Below are 24,856 nucleotides of genomic sequence, written 5' to 3'. Positions count from 1 at the left end.
ATAGCAGTCTACAGTAGCAGATGCAACCTCCCTAATGACAGTCCTTTTCGCGTGTGGTCTGTGCATTTCCCAGAAGATGAGCCCACACACATCATAACGCAGTAAAGCTTCTCGGGTTTCTACAGAGTGCTTCAAAATACACCATTAAAGGTGCACTTTCAACCTGTTCCTGCTTTGACAGCAAAACAAACAGCAAATCAACCTAAGTTTCAGTTTTGATTGAATATATAAAATATAGGCTGCAGACTGTGTAACATTTTAATGAACGCCATGAATTTACACATCTTATTATTTTGTTGTTTTTAAGACCCAAAGCAGTTTCAGATTTTTTCAGATTTTGGTTTCAACATAGATAGTAAAACTTGACAATTTGGAAAACATAAGGAATATGTCAGGGTACCATTGGCTAGCACATAGATGTCTGTGCGACCCTCCAAGGATATGCCTCCCCAGACCATCACTGACCCACCGCCAAACCAGTCATGCTGGATGATGTTGCAGACAGAATAACGTTCACCATGGTGTCTCCAAGGCTCTTTTATGTCTGTCACATGTTCCCAGTGTGAACCTGCTCTCATCTGTGAAGAGAACGGGGCGCCAATGGCGGATTCTAATGTTCCCTGGCGAATGCCAATCTAGTTGCACGGTGCTGGGCTGTGAGCACTGATCCCACTAGAGAACACCCTCATGCCTCCCTCATGGAATCTGTTTCTGACATTTTGGTCAGAAACATGCACACCAGTATCCTGCTGGTGTTCATTGTATAGGGCTCTTACAGTGCTCCTCCTGTTCCTCCTCACACAAAGGAGCAGATACCAGACTTGTTGCTGGGTTTGATGGCTTTCTACAGCCCTTTCCGGCTCTTCTCACGTAACGGCCCATCTCCTGGTATCTCCACCATGCTCTTGAGACTGTACTGGGAGACACAGCAAACCTTCTTGCAATGGTACGTATGGATGTGCCATCCTAGAGAAGCTGGACTTCCTGTGCAAACTGAATTGGCTGCAGATACCACCTCATGCTACCAGTAATGACAAGGATACCTGGAAAATGCCGAACTAGAGAAAAATCTGACAGGAAGGATAAGGAGAGAGCAATTGTTTGTGGCCACCGCCTGCAAAACCATTCCCTTTTTGGGGGTTTTCTTGCTGTAGCCTCTTCAGTGCACCAATTGTCACTTTCATTTGCAGGTGACATTGATTCACAATCACTTATGCTCCCTAACTGGACAGATTGAAGTTGAATTGACTTGGTGTTATACTGTGATTACGTGTTCCCTTAATATTTTGGAGCAGTGTATTAGCAACACCTACCCCTTTGAAGGATGCACAGGAAATTTGATCACTAGTGTAGGAAGGAGATGTTTCTTTAGGCCAGTAAATTCGTCAGGCTTTAGCCAGGTTTCACACAGGCCAATTATATCCTGTTCATGATCAGTGATTATTTAACTGCAATTGTCTTTGAAGCACAGACATTAAATAGTCCCATTTCCAAATCAATCAATCAAATGTATTTATAAAACCCTTTCTACATCTGCAGCTGTCACAAAGGGCCTTTACAATACACCCAGCCTGACACCCGAAAGAACACACAAAAACAGGGTTGATGCAGAGTGGTTAGGAAAAACTCCCTTAAAGAGCCGAAACTTAGGAAGAAACCTAAAGAGGAACCAAGCTCTGAGGTTTGGCCAGTCCTTTTTTCACTGTGCTGGGTGAGTAGAAATTGTAATAATTAATAAATGCATGTGGGCTGTGTTTAGACTCTGTAAAACATAATCCAGCAGCATGACCAGATGGACAAGGACAGGGACAATCGAGGGGGAGGAATGGTCAACGGAATGGCAGTCGAAATTGTCAGGTATCTTCAGCTACTTGATCTGCAACACAACCAGGAGAAATTTGGACAGGGACAGTTACAAGTTTTTCCAGGCCTGGTAGTCCTGATTTGGGGTCCAAAGGCTCATGTCCTCCTAAGTTTAAATGGAATCGGACACAAGGAAAAATGTATAAAGGAGAAGGAGTACTGACCCTACTCTTGCACAATAATATAGTGGCGTAAAACCTTGGACCTGAGACAGCGGGTCCAGAGACACTTTGGCCCTACCTGAGGGTAACCATAGACGGCCCAAAAGGCAGGAAGGTAATCAAGATGTGGAGTATTATTATTAACTACTCTTAATATGCTATTGACAGACTCCACTATGCTAGCAGCCTGGCTAAACGCCTTGCAAAGTGATTTGTAATTCCTATGAGAATCCAGCCAAAGTAAAGAAATTCAACAAATGGAATTGTAATGCACAACCATTTGGAATGGCTGCCAGGGGAAAGATTATACACTGAGATTACATGAATAATGTAAACTGGAACAACCATCTCAGTAACAGGTGCAAAATATCCAACTCAACTGTTTGGAAAACTGTATCAATATAACTAACCAATCAAGTTACTGTGTGTTTTTAAATAGAGCATGCTTGAATTGCCTTCTGAATAATTATTCGTGCCATTCAAAGAATCCTCAAAGAAACCTTTGTTTCAAAAGCAGTTCTTAGGATGTTAAAGGTTTTAAGTAGAACCCTTCAAAGAACACTTGACTTAAAAGAAAGTGTTCATCAGATAAAAACGGTTCTTGGTAGAATGTACCATATCCATCTGAAAACATTCCCTTTGGAACCTCTTTTTATAAGAGTGCATTGTAAATTTGCTTTCCACAAGTCGTCATTCTCAGCCCTTGTTATTAGATAACAAAGCCCTCCATGTAACATTGTTAAATAAAGCCTTTTGATGGATGAAAAAGGCTTCCCTGGATATTACTGGGATGCATGTGGAGGGATAAAAAGTGTTTTCAATGATTATATACATGTGATTATTTCAATGATCATTTTTTTCCATAGTGTACATTCCACAAAATCTCTCCCTGTTCATGGTTAGTGTCCTCCTCAGATGGGAGTGGCCTCCGTTGGGTGTTAATGGACTGTGAGTGAGGCCACTCCCATCTGGTGTACAAGTCTCTTGTCCTGACAGGCTGATCAATCAGGAATGAGGAGCTGCATTCTTCAGAACACTTTCAAGAAAAACTCGGAGGTAAGCTAACAAATCTACTGTTTCATTCAATGCAGACCAGGGGGATGTGTAGGGATCAGTAGGTATCAGGATACTCACAGTACATGACTCATTCTGCCAGTTCATATTAAAAAATATAATAATCTGTTTGTTTTTTGTGCAGTGTATGTTATGGAGTTTTTCAGTGACATTAATGTAATAATAAATAAATGAGTAATTACAATGTGCTTAAATACAATTGCTATAATGTTTTGAAGAAATATCCCTTCAAACCGTAGTATGTGAAACTAAACAAAGATTGAACTTGAATTTAGAGATTATCAAAATGAAGGTGCATGTTTGACTAGGTTACGGGGGAAAATGTGTTCAGAAGTGCAGGTTTCCTTACTCTCAGCCCCACATCAAGAGACACAGCATGTTCCTATCTCTTTAACTCTTTAACCACAGCAACTCATGTGAAAGCATTGCTAGGACTGTACCCATTGTGCCTTGCCTTAAGGGCATACACAGTATAGACTGGGAGCAGTGAGGTGTCTGGTGTAAAGTCATGTGCAGGGTAGATAACAGTAAGTCAACATCTCACCCTCAGGCACCAAAAGCAACAATTTTACATAGGAAACAACAGCATGATACATTATTACTGTTCCTAATGATTAGTCAACTGAATTGACAATGCCTTTTATTTCCATTTCTCCTTGTGATAAAAATTATAAAAGTGTTTCTAAGCTAATAATGCACAAAACTGTTTTGAATACTTATTTCTTCATACCATGGAGTTAATGCTGGGCGGATTCACATATGTCAACCACGCTGTGGAGGATTAAATATCATTCTACCAATGTTGCACAACTCTTCGCACAAAATATTCTGTATGTACCGTTTTAACTCAATTAAACTGGCACCTTGTTTGGGATTGTCTCTGCACATTTAACTCAGGACAGAGACTGGATCATTCAGGAACACCTACCACTCACTGCCATTCTGGTTTGTTGTTCTTTAAATCTCCACACAATACTTGAAAATACCGGATTTCAACAACACTGCATTTATTTGAAGATACTAACCTGTATGACAAAGTTATAAGAAAAGAGCCTGTTAAAGTAATATCTGCAGACAACACTGCCCAAATGGAAAAAAAACAGGTTCAGGTCAAATCCAGTACAACAGAGTTAAACCCTTTGTTTTTCCAAAAATGGTGGTGGTAAAATCATCTGTGGTGCTGAGTTTTCCAGAGTGATCTGGTCACATTCCTGACTGAAATTGTTGGAAAATCAGAGACATTGTTGGAATATTGGTGTCCATGCTTTGCTCTAGTTTCCCTTGCACTGTTTCCAAATGCTAATGTTTTGGCATTGGTGGTGGAATTCCCACCAAAGCCCTGGTACTGATATCTTTTGTAGATCATGTCTATTTTTTGTATCTCAAGGCCTACTGAAATACCTGTGAGAATGCAATTCATCTATTGTGTTATCAAGCTCAGAGCGCTAGCTCCGGACACCAGTCTGTGGAACTGGATACTGGACTTCCTGATTGGCAGACCTCAGGCTGTGTGGACTGGCAACAACACCTCCACCTCCTCACTGACTCACAACACTGGGGTCCAACGGGGGTGTGTCCTTAACCCTCTGCTTTACTCACTGTTCACCTCGACTGTGTGGCTTTGCTTGAAGTCCACCATCGAGTTTGCTGACCACACAACAGTTGTAGTCCCGCCAGAGGCATCGCTAGGATCCCAATACATTTGGGGCTTAGCCCACCCCCCCCCCCACCGCGCCCGGGACAGAAAGTACACAGTTCTGCGGCCAACACGTCTACATTGTCATAAAGCGCAATCGTAATTATAGATGAATAGATAAGGGGTTATTTTTTCATTATTATTATTTTTGGTCAATTTGAGATCCGGGGCTTTTCATAAAAGACCCGGGGCTATAGCCCCGGACGCCCAGGCCTAACGATGCCACTGAGGCCCGCTAACTAAGAACAACGAGTTACCCTACAGACAGGAGGTAGGCCACCTGGCATTATGGTTGTAGAACAACAACCACTCCATCACCGTCAGCAAAATGCAGATTTTGAGAAGCAGAATAACGTGCCGCGATCCACATCAAAAAGCCACATTTGTTTATCTGCGTTCACATAGCCAAGTAATATGGTTCCATCAGTGGTGTTAAGAGGCCTCAACGGCGTTCAGCATGCCATCCTGGCACCTCCCCCAATAGGACTGCTCCTGTCCAATGAGGAACATCCTGTCCAGCTGCGTCATGTGTGTGGGATCTGCTCTGACCTGACCACAAGGCCCTACCGCGGGGAGTTAAGATGAGCCAGTGGATCCCAGGGGCCAAGCTCCCACCCATCCAGGACAACTATCCAAAGAGGGGCCTGATGAAGGTCCACAGGGTTGAGGACCACACACATCTCCACCATGCACTGCTAATCTGATTTACTAGAATGGGAGCATCAGGTAAATCAGATGAGTAGGTATGTGTTGGAGCATTCGATCCCATACCAGTAGAAGCAGCTTTATTGGCAAATCATTATACTGATCAACACTTGAACTGGACTGACTGTGCGCGCGCACACACACTCCTCCACACAAATATGCACACATTTTTGACAAACCCACACTTCATACCTGCTGCTAATACAGGCTTTTTCTCTATTCTTTAATGTGCTGACTCAGTTATTATTTACCATTGCACAGTTTAAATGTCTCCACTCCACCTGGTACACATATACCTACAAAAAATGCTACTCCCTACTTAGTTTGCACTCATGTTTCTCAATAATAGAATTGTGTCCCTTATATTTATATAATTTGCATGTACTTTATTTGCTCTATCACTTAGATTTCTATAGTATTGTTTTGAGGAAATTGAATAGAAAACATTTCATTACATAGGGCCATACCTTGTATATCCTGTTCATCTGTCAAAATAAAACATAACATTTGACCATGTACCAAAGAACATCCTTCATGTTAAATTTACAATTTAAAACCTTCCTGATGGAGTTTTGGGATTAGCTCTGCTGTCAGCAGCATCTGGGAAATATGTGAAACCTGAAAATGACTACCACAGTGTCTCACCTCACCAAGTGGCAACCGTGACCAGTGTGTTTGTTCAGAGAGATGAACAAAAACAGTCACTTAACAGCTAATCCTGACCGCTGACAGTCTTGTAGCAGATGATATAACACCTGCTGACATCCCAAATCAACACATACTATTATCTGTAGTGCACTGCTTTTTACAGGACCCTATGGGCTTGGTCAATAGTAGATCCCTAGGGTATTGGTTGTCATTTGGGATGCATACAACTGGTGATGACACAGAAGAAAAACAGCAGGGATATAATTGATGTATTTGTTGGCAGAAGCAAACATGTCATTGCTGTCTCGTAATGGGAATAACCATACAATCTAGAAAAAAACACTGGAAATGGTTAAGAGTTTGTCCTGCTTGTATTGTGGGTTTGTTTAGTCACCTGTCTGATTAAACAATAAGTGTCAAATGTTAAATGCTAAAACATACTGTCCTCTACCTTACAGGAAATGGCATTCAAGTCTGGGACGTGTTTAGCCTTTTTCTTTCTCCTGGCTAGTTTGGCTGTCATCATAACTATATCTGTGATCCAGGGTCATAAACGTATCTTTGAGTCACGTCTTAAGGTAAATAACAACTATATTCCTGTCATCTGCTCAAATAGGTGTGCTTTGTATTTTCCCAGACATCAAGGCTATCATTTAAACAGATGGTGACAAACCAAACTGGGTCTAAACAGCCTGTTTAGGAGTGCAGCCAAACAACAGTGAATGGGAGAATTTAGCATAGATTGCGAAATAAAGACGAGGGTGGTTTGTATTCAAGGCAGGTTAGTGTCAGCAAAACATTCGGTGTGAATGGGACACTCAGTTAAAGGAGGGGACATAACTTGATTCAGCATTAGATAACAGTGTTAATTGACCATTTTCTTTCTGTAAATCAAATGATGAGTAATGTTTCATAACTCTTGAAATTAAACCAACCGCCTTTAGTCAGCATACAGCATCCATATAATAGAGAAGGTAAAAATGCAGGCATGTACTGTAGGTTGTTCCGGAAGTATTTGTAGTCTTTCCTAAAACATCTAGCTGTGCTTGATTTGGACTTCTCTGACGCAGTGGTACAAACGGAAACAGTCCCAAAAGTACAAACCCAATCATCAGGCGGGTCAAGGCAGACAATCCAACATTCAAACAAAAATACTTGGGCTGTTTGAATCCAGATCTGGGCCTGAGAGCCATTATTGCTGATCTTGGAATTGTGTGAGCACAAACATGAACCTGAGAATAGTTCCAGAGGGCAAAACATTTACGAGTAGTTGTCTTATGCCAGAGTGATTGTTTGAGTGTGGCTTTCCTGTGGTTACAGAGAAGCTGCATTTTTTATGAATTCCGGTTCTATCCTTGTTCTCAGCCTTATGGAAGTAATAATAACACCACAGAGTGCAATCATTAATCTTTTAGCCATGTGGAAGTAATAATAACACCGCAGAGTGCAATCATTGTTCTTTTAGCCAATCAGGAGTGGAGTTCACCAAGTAAGGACTAGAAATTTGAGATGAAATATATTTCAGATAAACTGGCAGCAAACTGTTAATGCACTGTGGAGGGCTGTGGCAGTTGTTGGTTGAAACACAATTTATAAGCTTCACACTTGGCACATGAAACATTAATGGCATTGGGATGCGTTTCTAATTGTTTATAAACACTAGGCCAATTTGTTAGACTGAATTTGTTTTGTGTAATAAATGTATTGGGTATTTCATAGACTGTACTTTAGGGGATAGTGGTTGTATATCAAAATTATTAATCAAGGATTATTTGCGCTGCAGCATAATTCCTTTATTTGGACAATAGAAAAATGTTCTCAGTCCTTAAGTTCTGGTCACATTATCAACATGTACATTAGCTTTGCTGTTTATGTAAATATATCTGCACCTGCACTGCACCTTTTTTTTTCCTTTCCAAAAAAGTTGAAAAGGAAAGTAAAAGGTGCAGTGGTCTCTCAATTTTTTCCGGAGCTGTATATTGCTCTATAGTGTTCTGAGCCCTGAGGGCTTTAAATTAAACCAAAACGGAACCACAAAAAACCTGTGGGATGAGACCTGCATCCGCTATCCTTTATTCTTTTAATGTCGCCTGGAGCTGATTTGCTTAGGACCCTTTTAGCCTCCCCCTGACAACTACTGGGGTCAGGTGTGCCTGGTCAACGGCTGGCAGCCAAGCTGCAAAACACTGCGTCTCGAGCCCAGTGCCTGCATCCTCCACCAGTGTAACAGGGAGAGACACACAGAGCGTGACACAGAGTGTGTGTTCAGGGCACGGGTGGGCTTTATAAACACAGCAGGAGGAGTGAGTGGAGGAAGTGAGGAGAAAATATCAACTGAAAAGCGACCGCAGTGACAGGGTGTGGTTGTCGTCCTAGTGCTGGTGTGGGAGGTATGGGCTTAGGTGGTGCTTCCAGGGCAGCTTCTCCACCCATCTTAAGCCTATCTTTCTCCTTCTGGGGCTCCTGTGTCGCTGGGGCCAAACAGTTGTAAGGGCAGCAGTGTTTAGAGCTGGTTCCCTCAGGCCTTCCGCTGCCTCCTGTTCTGCCTCCTCTTCAGCTCCTTTATCTTCCCCCAGTGCATGGAACTCATTTCTGGGGATTGGTGCAACATTGATGCAGCAGGTGGGGTTGGGTGGGGGTGTTGTTTGCACCAGAATATACATTGTATTCAGAATTTCTTTTACATTACACACTCTGAAGGAGTGGTGAGTTTCTCCTATTTTCCTCTGCAGATCCTGTAAAACGAATTTTGGATTTCAGGTCTCTCCACAGATGTTCAATAGGGTTAATGTCCAGGCTCTTGCTAGGCCACTCAAGGACATTCATAGACACGTCCCAATGCCAATCCTTTTTTTGTCTTGGTGTGCTTAGGGTCAGCTTCCTATTGGAAGGTGAACCTTCACCCCAATCAGAGCGATCTGGAGCAGGATCTCATCAAGGATCTGTCTGTACTTCACTACGTTGATCTTTCCCTTGATCCTGACTAGTTTCCTAGTCCCTGCTGAAAAGTCTGGAGCTCTGTCAGTGACCATCGTATTATTGGTCACCTCCTTGACCAAGGCTTTTCTCCCCTTATTGTTTGGTTTTGTGGCAAGCTCTAGGAAGAGTGTTGGCGGTTCCATACTTCTTCCTTTTAAGAATTATGGAGGCTTTTGTGTTCTAAGGGAGCCTTGATGCTGCCAACATCTTTTGGTTCTGTGCCTCAACATAATCCTGTCTCAGAGCTCTGCGGACAACTCCTTTGACCTCATGGTTTGGTTTTTTTCTCTGACATACCTGTCAACAGTTGGACCCTATGTAGACAGGTGTGTGCCTTTTCAAATTCTATCCAATCAATTGAATTTATCACAGGTGGTTCCAATCCAGTTGTAGGAACATATCAAGCATGATCAATGCAATATGAATGCACCTGTGTAAAAATACAACACAGACCCATATGGTCATTTACTTCGGATCCAAAAGGCAGTAGGTAGGCAGGCAATGGTCCACACCAAGCAGAGCAGAAAGGCCTAGGTACAGAATGAAGCAGGGTCAAAACAGTATTTTTGCAATGGATGTGAAATGACAGGTGAATTGGGAGTCAGTCTTACAACCTGAGCTTCATTTTGAGACTCAAGGCGATTAACCTTTTAATCAATTTGACCTGCTTTTTGCACTATGAGGTGTTACGAGGTATTATGTGTAGTTTGACATGGTACATGTACACAATGTGGCTTAACCAAATGGGGGAAAAGTGAAGGGGTCTGACGTGTACATATACTGTTAGATCTGGAGATAATTGGACACGGACACTGGTTATTTTGGCTGTTTACCAAAATATATTCAAGTTACAGTTAAATAATGAATATGCCCTTAAAGCGCAGTATCTCAGCTTTCATTTGAGGGTGTGCACATCCAAATTGGAGGAAGGGTTTAGGAGTTACAGCTTTTTAATATATAGCCCCTTCTTTTTGAAAGGACCAAAAGTAATTGGACAATTGACTCAAAAGGTGTGGGCTATTCCTCTATTATTTCTTTGTTAACTAAGCAGGTAAAAGGTCTGAAGTTGATTCCAGGTGTGGCATTCGCATTTGGAAGCTGTTGCTGTGATTACACAACATGCAGTCAAAGGAGCTCTCAATGCAAGTGAAACAGGCCATCCTGCAAATCCACCAGAGAGATAGCAGGAACATTAGGAGTGGCCAAATCAACAGTTTGGTACATTCAGAGAAAAAACTAATGCACTGGTGAACCCTGCAACACAAAAGGCCTGGACGTCCAAGGAAGACAACAGATGTGGATTATCGTAGGATCCTTTCCATTGTAAAGATAAACCCCTTCATACCATTCAGCCAAGTGAAGAACACACTCCAGGAGGTATGCATATCATTATCCAAGTCTACCATGAAGAGAAGAATTCACAAGAGCAAATGCAGAGGGTTCACCACAAGGTGCAAACAATTTATAAGCCGGAAGAATAGAAATGCCAGATTAGACTTTGCCAAAAAACATCTAAAAAAGCCAGCCCAGTTCTGGAACAGCATTCTTTGGACAGATTAAACTAATATCAACCTGTACCAGAATGATGGGAAGAAAAAAAAAGTATGGAGACGGCTTGGAACGGTTCATGATCCGAACCATACCTCATCATCTGTAAAACACGGTGGAGGCAGTGTGATGGATGGGCATGCATGGCTTCCAATGGCACTGAGTCACTAGTGTTTATTGATGATGTGACAGAAGACAGAAGCAGCTGGATGAATTCTGAAGTGTATAGGGATGTATTGTCTGCTCAGATTCAGCCAAATTCAGTGATGTTGATTGGACTGCGTTTCACTTTACAGATGGACAATGACCCAAAACATACTGAGGAAGCAACACAGTTCTTTAAGGCAAAGCAGTGGAATATTCTGCAATGGTTGAGTCAATCCCCTGATCTCATCCTGATCGAGCATGCATTTCACTTGTTGAAGACAACTTAAGCCAAAAAAACCCAACAAACAAAACAACTAAAGGCAACTGCAGTAAAGGCCTGGTAAGCATCACAAAGGAGGAAACTCAACGTTTGCTGATGTCCACACGTTCCAGACATCAATCAGTCATTGCCTGCAAATTCCTTAACGTTTCATGCAATATTTTTGTTCAACCCCTTGAATTAAAGCTGAAAGTCTGCACTTCAATTGCATCTTCGTTGTTTCATTCCAAATCCATTGTGGTGGTGTACAGAGGCAAAATTATGAAAACAGTGTCAGTGTCCAAATATTTCTGGACCTACCTGTATATATTTATACAAACATGAATGCACGCGGTATATTCCCTGTTACTATGAATCTTATACTTTTGCATTCATCAATATATGCATTTTTGGAAAAGGGTTTTACAAGTAAGCATTTCATACTAGTCTTGGTGTATAATTTCCTGTTATCATGTGTGTGTGTGTGTGTGTGTGTGTGTGTGTGTGTGTGTGTGTGTGTGTAGTATGGCATAGTGATCGACTCGGGTTCATCTCGATCCACTGTGTATCTATATCAGTGGCCAGCTGAGAAGGAGAATAACACAGGGGTGGTTACCCAGAGACTGAGATGCTCTGTTGCTGGTGAGTCAACAAGTCTGTTTTTATTCATTTACATTGGCCGTTTCACCATCCCGTGTCTTTGGAGGACGAACGTCTATTTAATTTACAATGAAGTTGATATTATTTTAGAAGTATAGGCTTGCCCATCCCATTTTAGGAGTTTTTTTCCCTCCAGTGATCAATGTCCTATGTTTGAGAGGTACAAAATGACCTTGCTTTGACCTTCATTCTTTCATACTCTTGTCTGTGCCTGTCGTTTTTTCCTGTTATCTCCTTTCTCACATCTGTGAGAGTGCCGTAGTATTCATTTATTCAAAATAACGTGGATGTGAAATCGCTGCACTTATACAGTATATCTTTTAGTACTGTTTATCATGGGCCTTGTTATATACTATAAATCAAGTCCAGTTATGCCTAGCAATGCATTTGTGATTTTGGTATTGTAGCTATGCCTCTGAGCTCAGTGTTATTTTTTTATCTGCAGGCCCTGGTATCTCTGATATGTTAGTTGATCCTGCACGGGACAAACTATCCTGGACATCAATCAGAGAATGTATGAACAACGTCACAAAAATAGTCCCCGCAGCCCAACACAATTCAACCATCCTCTACCTTGGGGCAACCGCTGGCATGAGACTGCTACAGTGAGTTCCTCCACTATGGGTGTGCCTCGCTAATGTTTCAGAGCGGCGTCCTGCACTGTCTCTGGATAACCTCCATTATTGAACTCCTCAGAATGGCTTCATAGTAAATACAGTAGCACACGCTGATCTGCAGTAGGTCTATTATTGATAATTTTGTACTGGACAGTGAATAATATTCAGTCATGGCCAAAGGTTTTGAGAAAGTCTGCTGCCTCAGTTTTAATGATGGCAATTTGCATATACTCCAGAATGTTATGAAGAGTGATCAGATGAATTGCAATTAATTGCAAAATCCCATGAAAATTAAGTTAATCCCCAAAAAGAAGTTCCACTGCATTTCAGCCCTGCCACAAAAGGACCAGCTGACATCATGTCAGTGATTCTCTCGTTAACACAGGTGAGTGTTGACGAGGACATGGCTGGAGATTACTCTGTCATGCTGATTGAGTTAGAATAACAGAGAGGGAGCTTTAAAAGGAGGGTGGTGCATGGAATCATTGTTCTTCCTCTGTTAACCATGGTTACCTGCAAGGAAACATGTGCCGTCATCATTGCTTTGCACAAAAAAGGGCTTCACAGGCAAGGATATTGCACCTAAATCAACATTTATTGGATCATCAAGAACTTCAAGGAGAGAGGTTCAATTGTTGTGAAGAAGGCTTCAGGGCGCCCAAGAAGCCTAAAATTAATTCAGTTGCTGGATCGGGGCACCACCAGTGCAGAGCTTGCTCAGGAATGACAACAGGCAGGGTGTGAGTGCATCTGCATGCAGAGTGAGGCGAAGACTTTTGTAGGATGGACTGGTGTCAAGAAGGGCAGCAAAGAAGCCACTTCTCTCCAGGAAAAACATCAGGGACAGACTGATTTTCTGCAAAAGGTACAGGGATTGGACTGCTGAGGACTGGGGTAAAGTCATTATTTTGATGAAACCCCTTTCCGATTGTTTGGGGCATCCAGAAAAAAGCTTGTCTGGAGAAGACAGGGTGAGTGCTACCACCAGTCCTGTGTCATACCAACAGTAAAGCACCCTGAGACCATTCATGTGTGGGGTTGCTTCTCAGCCAAGGGAGTGGGCTCACTCTCAATTTTGCCTAAGAACACAACCATGAATAAAGAATGGTTCCAACACATCCTCCGAGAGCAACATATCCCAACCATCCAACAGTTTGGTGACGAACAATGCCTTTTCCAGCATGATGGAGCACTTTGCCATGGGGCAAAAGTGATAACTAAGTGGCTCGGGGAACGAAAACATCAAAATTCTGGGTCCATAGCCAGGAAAATACCCAGACCTTTATCATATTGAGAACTTGTGGTCAATCCTCCAGGGGTGGGTGGACAAACAAAAACACACAAATTCTGACAAACTCCAAGCATTGATTACGCAAGAATTGGCTGCCATCAGTCAGGATGTGGCCCAGAAGTTAATTGACAGCATGTCAGGGTGGATTGTAGAGGTCTTGAAAAAGAAGGGTCAGCACTGCAAATATTGACTATTTGCATAAACTTAATGTAATTGTCAATAAAAGCCTGTGTCACTTATGAAATGCTTGTTATTATACTTCAGTGTACCATAGTAACATCTGACAAAAATATCTAAAGACACAGAAGCTGCAGACTTTGTGTAAATAAATATTTGTGTCATTCTCAAAACCTTTGGCCACGATTCCACAGTATAACCTCCACAACTATCTTTATCTCATGTTTATTAGTTCACAGAATGAAACAATGTCCAATGAGATCTTGGGAAACCTTCAGAACTACCTCCAGTCTCTGCCTTTTAACTACCAAAATGCCTCCATCATGTCAGGGGATGAGGAGGGGCTGTATGGCTGGATCACGGTCAACTACCTCATGGGAAACTTCTTGGAGGTACATTCCAACTAATAACATCACATTTCACCTCACAACCAAATAATACACATCAAATTATACACAGTATGTAAACGCTGCATATTGCTTCATTTTGTTCTGGCAGTGTAGGGTTTGTTGTTTCCTATTTACTATGTTCTTCACTTTCATCCGAATATAACACAGTACAGTTTCCTAAAGATGCTAAATGATTTGAAAATATAAATTCCTCCTTTGTTTTGTAGAAAAACATATGGAACACATGGGTGCGGCCTGCAGGAGGGAAGATGGTGGGTTCCATGGATCTAGGGGGGGCGTCCACCCAGATAGCGTTCACCCTCCCAGATCCCACTGCCAGGGGAACGGACATCGTACAGGTCTCCCTCTACGGCTATGAATACAACATCTACACCCACAGCTTCCTGTGTTACGGGAAGAATGAGGCAGAGAAAAGAGTCCTTGCTACCTTAGTGAAGGTACTGTTTAATGGTAATATAGAGGACCTTTAAATTCTTAAAAATTAGAAATCTGGGGGAAGATGAAATCTGTTGTGTGTTCATCCCTCGCATTTGTCTCTGGCAGTTTTGTCAACATGATATTGATGATGATGACAACACTTCCATACTTAGCTAAGTGCCTAGTCTGCATGTAATTATTGCATTTATTCTGCCTGAGTCTATAACATCCATTAATATGTAATTACCACTTCCCAGGAAATCTTTAATGTCTCTCAGGGATGATGCAAAGTGTATAGTATTATCTGTATCGATCTGTTCATTTGTAGTTAATTTCAAGTTCAGTTGAAAAGCAGCTGTTTTCATATGTTGGTGTATCATTTGTTCAGCGCTGAAGAAAATCATTGTAAAGAACACCCCAATGAATAATGGTAACACTGCTAAAAGGGTTTTTGTACTTGTGTAGTCAAGTACCACTGTCACTACCGTGGAAAAGCAGTTCAAGCCCAACCACTACTGATATTTTGGATTTCATCTTTATGAGAATGTTCATGTGACAGTTTATATTCTGTTTTTGTAATGTTTCTAATCTCTCACAGAACTCTAAGAATGCTACGCATGTGATAAATCCCTGCTTCGGTCGTGGTTACAACACGACTGTGGCGGCTGAGTCTATCTTTGGGACCCAGTGCACAGAGCTCCCTACCAACTACGACCCCAAGCAAATGATCACGCTGGTGGGGTCATCAGACAATGTAGCCTGTAGGGATGTAGTGCACGGCATATTTGACCTGACATCCTGCACGGACAACTGTTCCTTTGACGGAGTCTACCAACCACCCGTCGGATCTGGGGACTTTCTGGTACATACAAACACACACACATGCGCACGCACACACACACACACACACACACACAACTAGGATTCCAAAGTAAGCTGTATTTTTATCTATGGTCACTTTGCTAATTTGAATGGTGGCACGTCTCCTTTTCAGATTTTCTCGGTTTTTACATATTGTTTACACTGAATCTTATTAGATCTCCGGAGAACAGCAGCCCCCCCCTTCTGCTCTGTGGTTAAGTGACGCACTTGGAGCACAAGCAAACAGGGCAGTGGGCGTAAATGTTGGGAAACGACACTTTTAGAACCTATCATCTTTGCACTCCTCCTCATCTGCTGCCAAAGCCCATTTTTATCAACATTGTAGACATCCCTCCCTTACTCCTCTTGGACACCTCCTCACTCCTTAATCGCCCATCTCTTCCTGCTCCATCGTTCCTCAACATAGAAACATTTGTCATTTGGTGAGAAGGTTGCTAACATTCACACCTAATGTATCCTTTCTCAGCCTATTGTGTCTCCACTTCTCCTTCACATACTGAATTCATGCAGTAACCTATTTTTCCATGCTCTCTCCAGAAGAAAGTCTTGTACTAGTGATGTCCTGTCATCAGACAACCTGCCTCCTCCACCCTAGTCCCTTCTCCCTTCTCCAGACCATCTCTGAAGACCTTCTGCCATTCCTTACGTCCCTCATAAACTCATCCTTGACCCCTGTCCATGTCCCCTCTGACTTCAAGGTGACAGAGTCACTCCCCTTCTCAATTAACCAATACTTGGCCCCTCTGACTTCTAAAATAACACACTGGTCTTTCCTTTCCAAAACACTTCAGCGTTCCATCTCTGATCAACTCTCCTGTAATCTCTCTCAGAATGATCTCCTCGCCCCTAAACAGTCAGTCTTCGAGGCAGAGCACTTGAATCCGACCATTCCCCTCTGTGTCACAGAGGCTCCTCGAACTGGCCAAGGCGACTCTCCCCTGTTCTCATCTGATTGATTGGTGATATTTAAAAAAAACTTGAATAGTGTTTTAAAAGTATCTTGGCAACATATACACATACTGTACGATATACTATCAAAGATATAAACAAGTCCAAAGACTTGTTTCCTTTGTGGTCCACATAGGAGAGTGACATGGGTACTCAGTGCCATACATTCAACCATAACAATATCCTAGTAAGTGCATTTGTGTTTCTGTGTATATATACAGTATCTCACAAAAGTGAGTACACCCCTCACATTTTTGTAAATATTTGATTATATCTTTTCATGTGACAACACTGAAGAAATGACACTTTGCTACAATGTAAAGTAGTGAGTGTACAGCTTGTATAACAGTGTACATTTGCTGTCCCTTCAAAATAACACAACACACAGCCATTACTGTCTATACTTTATGCAACAAAGGTGAGTAGACCCCTAAGTGAAAATTTACAAATTGGGCCCAAAGTGTCAGTATTTTGTGTGGCCACCATCATTTTCCAGCACTGTCTTAACCCTCTTGGGCATGGAGTTCACCAGAGCTTCATAGGTTGCTACTGAAGTCCTCTTCCGCTCCTCCATGATGACATCACAAAGCTGGTGGATGTTAGAGACCTTGTGCTCCACCTTCCGTTTGAGGATGCTCCACAGATGCTCAATAGGGTTTAGGTCTGGAGACATGCTTGGCCAGTCCATCACCTTTACCCTCAGCTTCTTTAGCAAGGCAGTGTTCTTTTTGGAGGTGTGTTTGGGGTCGTTATCATGTTGGAATACTGCCCTGCGGCCTAGTCTCCTGAAGGGAGGGGGATCATGCTCTGCTTCAGTATGTCACAGTACATGTTGGCATTCATGGTTCCCTCAATGAACTGTATCTCCCCAGTGCCGGCAGCACTCATGCAGCCCCAGACCATGACACTCCCACCACAATGCTTGACTGTAGGTAAGACACACTTGTCTTTGTACTCCTCACCTGGTTGCCGCCACACACGCTTGACACCATCTGAACCAAATACGTTTACCTTGGTCTCATTAGACCACATGACATGGTTCCAGTAATCCAGGTCCTTAGTCTGCTTGTCTTCAACCAACTGTTTGGGGGCTTTCTTGTGCATCATCTTTAGAAGAGGCTTCCTTCTGGGACAACAGCCATGCAGACCAATTTGATGCAGTGTGCGGCGTATGGTCTGAGCACTGACAGGCTGACCCCCCACCCCTTCAACCTCTGCAGCAATGCTGGCAGCACTCATATGTCTATTTCCCAAAGACAACCTCTGGATATGACGCTGAGCACGTGCACTCAACTTCTTTGGTTCGACCATGGTGAGGCCTGTTCTGAGTGGAACCTGTCCTGTTAAACTGCTGTATGGTCTTGGCCACTGTGCTGCAGCTCAGTTTCAGGGTCTTGCCAATCTTCTTATAGCCTAGGCCATCTTTATGTGGAGCAACAATTCTTTTTTTCAGATCTTAGAGTTTTTTGTCATGAGGTGCCTCAACAAGACAGAACTGTTCTTAACTGGGAAGGTCAGGCCACTCCAGAACTCCCCCCACTGGGTCCTGTGGGTTCATACAATGCAAGGCTGACAAGTGATCGTCAGGATCTGATCACTTTACCCTTTTGAACACTTTTTCAAGCACGGTTTTCAATACAGTTATCAAGCTTTCAGTAATGCGCCCACCCTTTACTGCCTGAAAGACATCCAAAAATATCTCAACTTGCGCTTTTAATCTGTGCTGTGTTTTTTCCCCCTCAGGCCTATGCTGGGTACTTCTACACTGCTCAGGCTATCGGGCTTACCAGCATTTCACAACTGGACCAGTGGAACTCCACAACCTGGGAATTCTGTTCATGGGATTGGCCCACCGTGAGTCCATGTTCTTGGTCATTTTGCTCAGTGGACTGGCCAACCATAGCAGTGTACATGTACTGCATATAAATAGAGCAGAGAAGAGTTTGACAAGATAATATATAGGTAACATAGATGTACATGAGTGTAATATTAGTGCTGTCAAACGATTACTATAATGAATTCCATAATCTCAGTTTAGGAATGTTTTCATATTTGGCCCTAAATACACACTTCTCTGTTCAAAAAGCAATGCATTATGTTAAAGACATACTGTGTTATATTGTAAACTACAGGCAGTGCTTGACTGTAGGAGTTAGGAGTCCAAATCAGTCCATTTGACTAAGGTAAAATAGCCCTTAAATGTCGGACCTTAAGCGTCTATTTGTAGTCCATGTAAATCTAAATGGATTGTTGCTGGTCTCTGATCTCATAGTTCTACCATCTCCTACCACTGTGCACAGGATTAAGTCACCAAATATAACAACAGCTTTTTAAGGCTAATGTATAAAACACATATCCGCTCCTCTTTTCTGCCCAGCTGCTGCATGGGCAGGCATTTGATCTATCAATGAATCACACCTAACCTATTCAAGGTATACTTTGAAACTTTGATGTTAAGGCAAAAATATTTTTGTAATGACTCACTGTTGGCCACAAAGAATACTTGCGTCTTTATTAAATGACTCCCAAATTCAACCAAGTGCATAAGGTGGGCTACTTAGCTAATAGGCAAAGACGTATGGTACGGCACTTGAATTGGCAAAGGCATAAGGTAGTCAAGGTGGCTACAGCTGTTTGTCTACAAATATTAATCAGGGGTGTCAATAATTTACGCAGAGCATGGATTCTTTGTCTTTTTTGTTAATTCCATTAAGAGAATACGTTTTGATGAAAAACGTAGTCTATCTTAGGCTAGCAAAAACATTAAATAATGACAACTAAACATACAAGCAAGGTGTTAGCAGGTGGATTCACGCACAAACAGCATCAAAGCACCAGGTGGAGAACAGGGTCAGATTCTAGGAAGGGCCAATGGTCCTCTTGTTTGATGGGGTTTTCATTGGAGATTGAGGTGAGGGGCACAAGGACGGACATTGCAATTTCCGCCAACTTGGAAGTGCACATTCATTGAACTAACGGATGTGTAGCCTACTAACATGTTGTTATGCAAGATAAACTAGTCCAGAGTACACTGTTCACACCAATGACTGCTCTCCAATGCCTTTGAAAACATGTCCCTTTCAAATCGTTCCAGAGTCAACCAAGTCAACTGCCAATAGAGTTACAGGTGTGCTGTGTACGACACTTCAGACAACTCCCCCTCATGTGCTGAAAAGGGAATCGGGATGGCTCTGATGTCGAAAATATAAAAATGTGTTACATGTGACAAAAACATTTATGGCGTTATGCGTTTTAAAATATTACCTCATGTTAACGCCTTATGTGTCAGCCCTGGTAAATATGGAAACAACGGCCATGCATGCATCTATAGGGCATTTCCATTAAAATATTAATGGAAAATGAACAAGATATGAAAATGAACACAATAAGAGGATAGATAAATGCAATGTTTTTTTTCTTATTTTGTAGCTCAAGCTAAAAAAGAGCTGGATATCTGATATATACCTGAAGTCCTACTGCTATTCAGCACATTACGTCCAGACTATACTTGTGAATGGCTACAAGTTCAATAAAGACACTTGGAAAAACATTGACTTCCAAAAACAGGTAAGTGTGTCAGAAGAAGGGTTACCAGTAATTTACTAGTAAACACTATATTCTGATGTTTTGTTCACTTGTCATTTGTAATTTATCCTTGAAAAAATATAAACATTATGTAAGGTACGCAGGTTTTATATCTGTGCCAATATTTTCCATTAGATTCTAGTGGATAAACCATAAGGTTCAAAAGAAAATCCCCTCATTTAAAACAAGCAAACATGTCCTGTTTCCGTTGAACCTGTTTTTTTCAGGTTTTTTTTCATACCTTAACTTACAAAAATAAATATATGGAATTGTAGTTATTGGCATTCAAGAAGCTTCTTCCAATTAATAACTTGTTTTCACATCTGCCTATAGCTTGTCATCAAAGCATTAGCAAAGTCATAGACATTAAAAAGGGTGAAAGTGTGCAGAATACAGTACCCTTCAAAATGATTGGCATCTTTAAAGAAGCACAAGTAACTGATACAAATAAGTAATAGAAATACTGAACTATACATTGTATCCTCCAAAAAAAGATTATTTTATATCAATACAAATGTTTTGAGAAATAAATCAAAAAGCTGTGTGTCAAAATCATTGGCAACCCTAACTTTTCTTTATTATTTGGAATGGAGCAGTCACAATCTAATATTATTTTATGCTATTGAGTTAGCCATATGGAAAGAAATTATATTTATAGAGGATTTCGAGAGTGCGTAGCGATGTGTTTTTGAATACAACAGGACGGTAAAGTGGACATATTATTTACATTAGGGAGGTTGGTGCATTTATTTTATTGAGACCTAGAGTTTTACCAGCCCACCTCCCCCAATAAATAAACTCTCCCTTAGAGAAAACAAACTTCAAAAAAAATAATTATGTACTTTACGCTAAAAGGGAAAACACTAAGAACTGACTTGGAAACCAAAATAAATGGTGGGGCTACTATTAATAAGTGGCCAAGATCATGACAAGAGGCTATCTTTTCCATTGCCCCAAGAAAATGGAACTTCTGATGGAAGCTTTTCCAGACTGGAACTTTCAGCTGTAGTCTTTCAGTCTGTTACTGTGAAGTATTACAAGAAGTCTTTTAAAACCAAAGCACAATACTATAATTATATATATGGTCTCAGCAGCTTGTTTGACAAAATGGGGGATTTATCCTCAAATATCCCAACAAGACATCTACTGTTTCTCTGTCATTTGTGTTTGAAGTGTGTGGATAAATTGATGACCTTTGCCCCAGAAAAAGATGAGGTTGAGAGACGTGATTTCAGTGGAAGGAATGACAGTTCTGAGTAATTTTCACCCTGGAGGACATAATTTGCTTCAATTATTTGTAAATTGCAAAATTCTTTTAGCTTATTCAGTTCAGTATGTATTTTTGTCTTTCAGGCTTTTCAAATAGATCCCTTCTTAGTAGAAGAAAAACTGACATCATGCACGAATGCACACATGTTGGAATAGAAAGATTGTTAATAAACAGATGTGTTTAATATGCTTTTATATATCTTTTAAGCCATTTCTATTATTGCTTACAATCTTAGAATAACATGTTAAAGTTGCTAAAATTGGTATAATAGCAAAAGCTAGCCAGAGCCATTTAAACTGTTCAAGTTGACCAAGTAAAGTTGTTGACTAGCAAGGATAGAAACATTATTTTATTAGGTAGGACATTCACAAAAACTTTAAACAAATTATAAACAAAAACTACTGAAATACTGGCAAGTTAACTTCATGGAGACGTTTCCCGCTTTTGGATGTTTGTATTATTTTGTTAAGCAGTAGTCTGTATGTCTTAAGTTAGTCTGGCTTCTTGGAGTCTTGTCCCTCTCCTAGATGGTGTACAGTCTAGGTAACAGCTTTGTTTTTGATGTGTGTATCACTATTCATGCCACCTCTTTAACCATTTCAGGTACATAATACCAGTGTAGGCTGGAGTCTGGGCTACATGCTGCATACATCCAACATGATCCCTGCAGAGGCCAAGCTTGTGCGTCTTCCCATGGCCAACTCTGTGTTTGGTGGCCTTCTCTTCCTCTTCACTGCCCTCACCATTGTCAGTGTCATGTTCCTGATTATCAAGGCTGTGCGTGCATGCTACTAACTCCCACTAGAGGGCGATGTAGTCACATTAAAATTGCACCTCCTGGTTGGAAGATTCCTGGATTCAGGGAATGGAAATGAGCAGGTAATCTCTCCAACCAGGACCACTCGGGTAAAAATATGAATTTTGGTAAAGTAATTTTTCAACCCTAACACATGAAGTTGCTTCTGGCCAGAAAGAGTAACAGCAGGTTACAAAAGGACACAGATAGGTACAACCTACTATCTTACAATTTCATGATTATCAGTTCATTTGTTTAAAGGATCTCCATTTCACATGTTTGAGTGTTTTCAGTGACAAAAAGATACACTTGAGGTTTCAGTAATACATTATAAGATTGTGTTCTGTGCCTTAGGCATGTCCCAAAAAGAGCATACTGGGAGATTCTCTGACTTCCAACACTCAGTTGGTCTTTAAAATCTGATAAAAGGGAATTATTAAATGCAAAATATCTGGTAAGAAGAAAGTGATCCCTTTTGCACGTGCCCATAGACACTACTGTAGATCTGTATCTTAAAGTAAGGTTAAAAGTAGCATGATAAAAAACCTTAGTTGGATGGCATTATTGGTTATGTGGTCATGGACATCTACCTCTTTTGCATGTTTCTACTCAGATAAACAATACCATTATCTGCAAATCCTTGTCAAAAAATAATAGCTGAATGTTACATAATACCATTAAACTTAATATTACTAATTGTTACATCTCCAGCTGTAGTTTCAAGGGGGTTGCAAAATGTATTTTAAAGTGATGAAAAATGTAATAATTTAAATTCTTCAAGACATTTTGATACAGTGATGGGTAGCATTTTGTTTTTGTGCTTTGCTTTTTTCATCCAAAAAACCAGACATTGACATAGAGGGTGTGTAGCTATTTTCCATGGTAGTTTACAGTACATGTATGTTCTGGATATAAGTTGATCAAGGAGGAGAGAATAACGTTCGCCCAGCTTATTAACATCTCAATCACTAATTTGTTTCCGGCTCACAGAGAGAGGACAAAGGGGAGAGGATTTAGGATGAACTTTCACCAAATAATGGAACCCTGTGGTGTTCTACTTCCTCCTCTAATCTGTGGCCGATAGCCCTATGCAGAACTGCCTGGCACATAAGAACTATAAATCAAGCAGAGAGTTGAGTGGAGACAGATGGATGAGGTTGACTAAGTCATTGTGATGATGAGCCCTTTACAATTAGTTAGTTCATGCTGACCACTAGCCAGCTGGGCAACAACAGCAACACAACACCAGTTAAACCTTGGAACAGGAAGATGTTTATTACAATGGGCACAGGAGAAATAACCTGTAGTATGGTCCCCATCTGGATGTCTCGGTGACATCCCAATGACCTAACTTAAAGATGCAATCTGCGATGTTTGGCCATTGGTTGTAAAAGTGTCAATGTCGAGCCGAAAAGTGTCCCTGAAACATGTATGTGCCAATCTGTTTCCAATGTCATCACAACCAGTTGCTTTCAAACTCGGAATTTCATGGCTAGCGAAGGTGTCATCGTGATTCCACTAATATATTTTGCACATATAAAGAACATATTACACATCCAGACCAAAAGGGGAGTTTGATACGGAAAATGTCCCAGACTGCATAATGACGAACCATTGGGATTATCGCCTCCTTAGATAGACAGGAGACAGTTTAGCTTCATCCACTCACAGGTGGCCAGTGATCCTTTGCTTTTCAACAGGTGTGACTACCCTCTTAGAATCTAGGTCACAGGGAACTGTGAAACTGATGTCAATGTGCTGCTGCTAACAGTTTAGCTTCATCCACTGACAGTACACCTAACCCACTTGAGGCACGAACAAGTGATGACAACAGTCCAATTGGATAGCTCCAACTGTGACTATTCAAGTTAGCCGTGGAATAACTTACCCCAAATGTTGCAACTCCGTTACTTATTCTGTAGCTAACCATGTGTAAGGTATGTCAGTCTCCCACAATCTGGTCTATATGAGAAAAACATTTAATCTTCTGTACTTATTAATTAACCCAGTAAATGCAGAACATTTTTGATGAGGCCTTGTTAAAGTAAAAAAGTGGTCTTTCCATTTCCCCTGTAAACTAGGGATACTGTGTATAATAACCAAAATGTTACATTTGTTCCATCCCACATGTTTAGATTTCAAGAGGATATCAGCATACAAAGTAAATAACTTGTAAACAAATGTTATCGAAATGGGTAAAGCTGCACATTACTGTGTTCTGATTGTCTGCACTTCTCTTTACGAATGAACTAATACATCCCCTTATGGAGAATTATAATACATGTTATTTGGCTCAGATATTTTTTTATGTCATTTCTCAGCGACCCTAGGTCAAGCACTAGGCTACCAGAAGGGGGCAGTCCTTAACCATGAAAATGTACATACATTCAGTCTTTAAATCCATGCATAGTTGAATAGAGTCTCATCTTCAGAGAAAACACATTGTGTGTTCTTTGTCTCTGAAGAGAATACAAGACCAGCCGGAGGCATTTTCAAGGGAAATGAAGCCCATCCATTGTGCATGCTTTTTAGTCCAAGTCTAGGCCTGGAAAATGTTCCTTTATGTTATTTGTTTTTGGTAAGTCCTAATTGGTAAGTGGTCCCATTTTGATCTAGGGTTGACCATACTCCTTTGCAGGGAATGGATACTTTTAAGTGCAAGCACATTTTAAACTGAATAATGTCTTAATTAAAAAGCAAAATTAATTGTTTTTATGGGTCTA

The 24,856-nt window shown here is 41.2% G+C and overlaps 1 protein-coding gene across 1 annotated transcript; it reads left to right on the top strand.

Annotated features, from left to right (window-relative positions):
* The first annotated feature begins 3,005 nt into the window (after window positions 1-3,005).
* Window positions 3,006-24,844, top strand: entpd3 (ectonucleoside triphosphate diphosphohydrolase 3). Its single transcript, XM_020040773.3, has 10 exons — window positions 3,006-3,080; window positions 6,606-6,725; window positions 11,605-11,722; window positions 12,186-12,345; window positions 14,058-14,217; window positions 14,442-14,672; window positions 15,251-15,514; window positions 18,226-18,336; window positions 19,912-20,049; window positions 21,941-24,844. Exons 1-10 carry the CDS (start codon window positions 3,036-3,038, stop codon window positions 22,130-22,132), a joined length of 1,539 nt encoding a protein of 512 aa, XP_019896332.1. The 5' UTR covers window positions 3,006-3,035; the 3' UTR covers window positions 22,133-24,844.
* Window positions 24,845-24,856: the final 12 nt, after the last annotated feature.

The sequence above is a fragment of the Esox lucius genome, chromosome 20 (assembly GCF_011004845.1).
Source record: "Esox lucius isolate fEsoLuc1 chromosome 20, fEsoLuc1.pri, whole genome shotgun sequence".
Classification (NCBI taxonomy): domain Eukaryota; kingdom Metazoa; phylum Chordata; class Actinopteri; order Esociformes; family Esocidae; genus Esox; species Esox lucius.
The sequence above is the reverse complement of the archived record's forward strand: the minus strand, read 5'-3'. Positions and strand labels throughout refer to the sequence as shown.

Bases quoted from the DNA above. Each gene is read 5' to 3' on its own strand.
- entpd3 (XM_020040773.3), top strand. From the start codon at position 3,036: ATGAGGAGCTGCATTCTTCAGAACACTTTCAAGAAAAACTCGGAG. The intron at 6,726-11,604 runs GTAAATAACAAC...GTGTGTGTGTAG, and splicing joins TCTTTGAGTCACGTCTTAAG to TATGGCATAGTGATCGACTC. The intron at 11,723-12,185 runs GTGAGTCAACAA...TTTTATCTGCAG, and splicing joins ACTGAGATGCTCTGTTGCTG to GCCCTGGTATCTCTGATATG.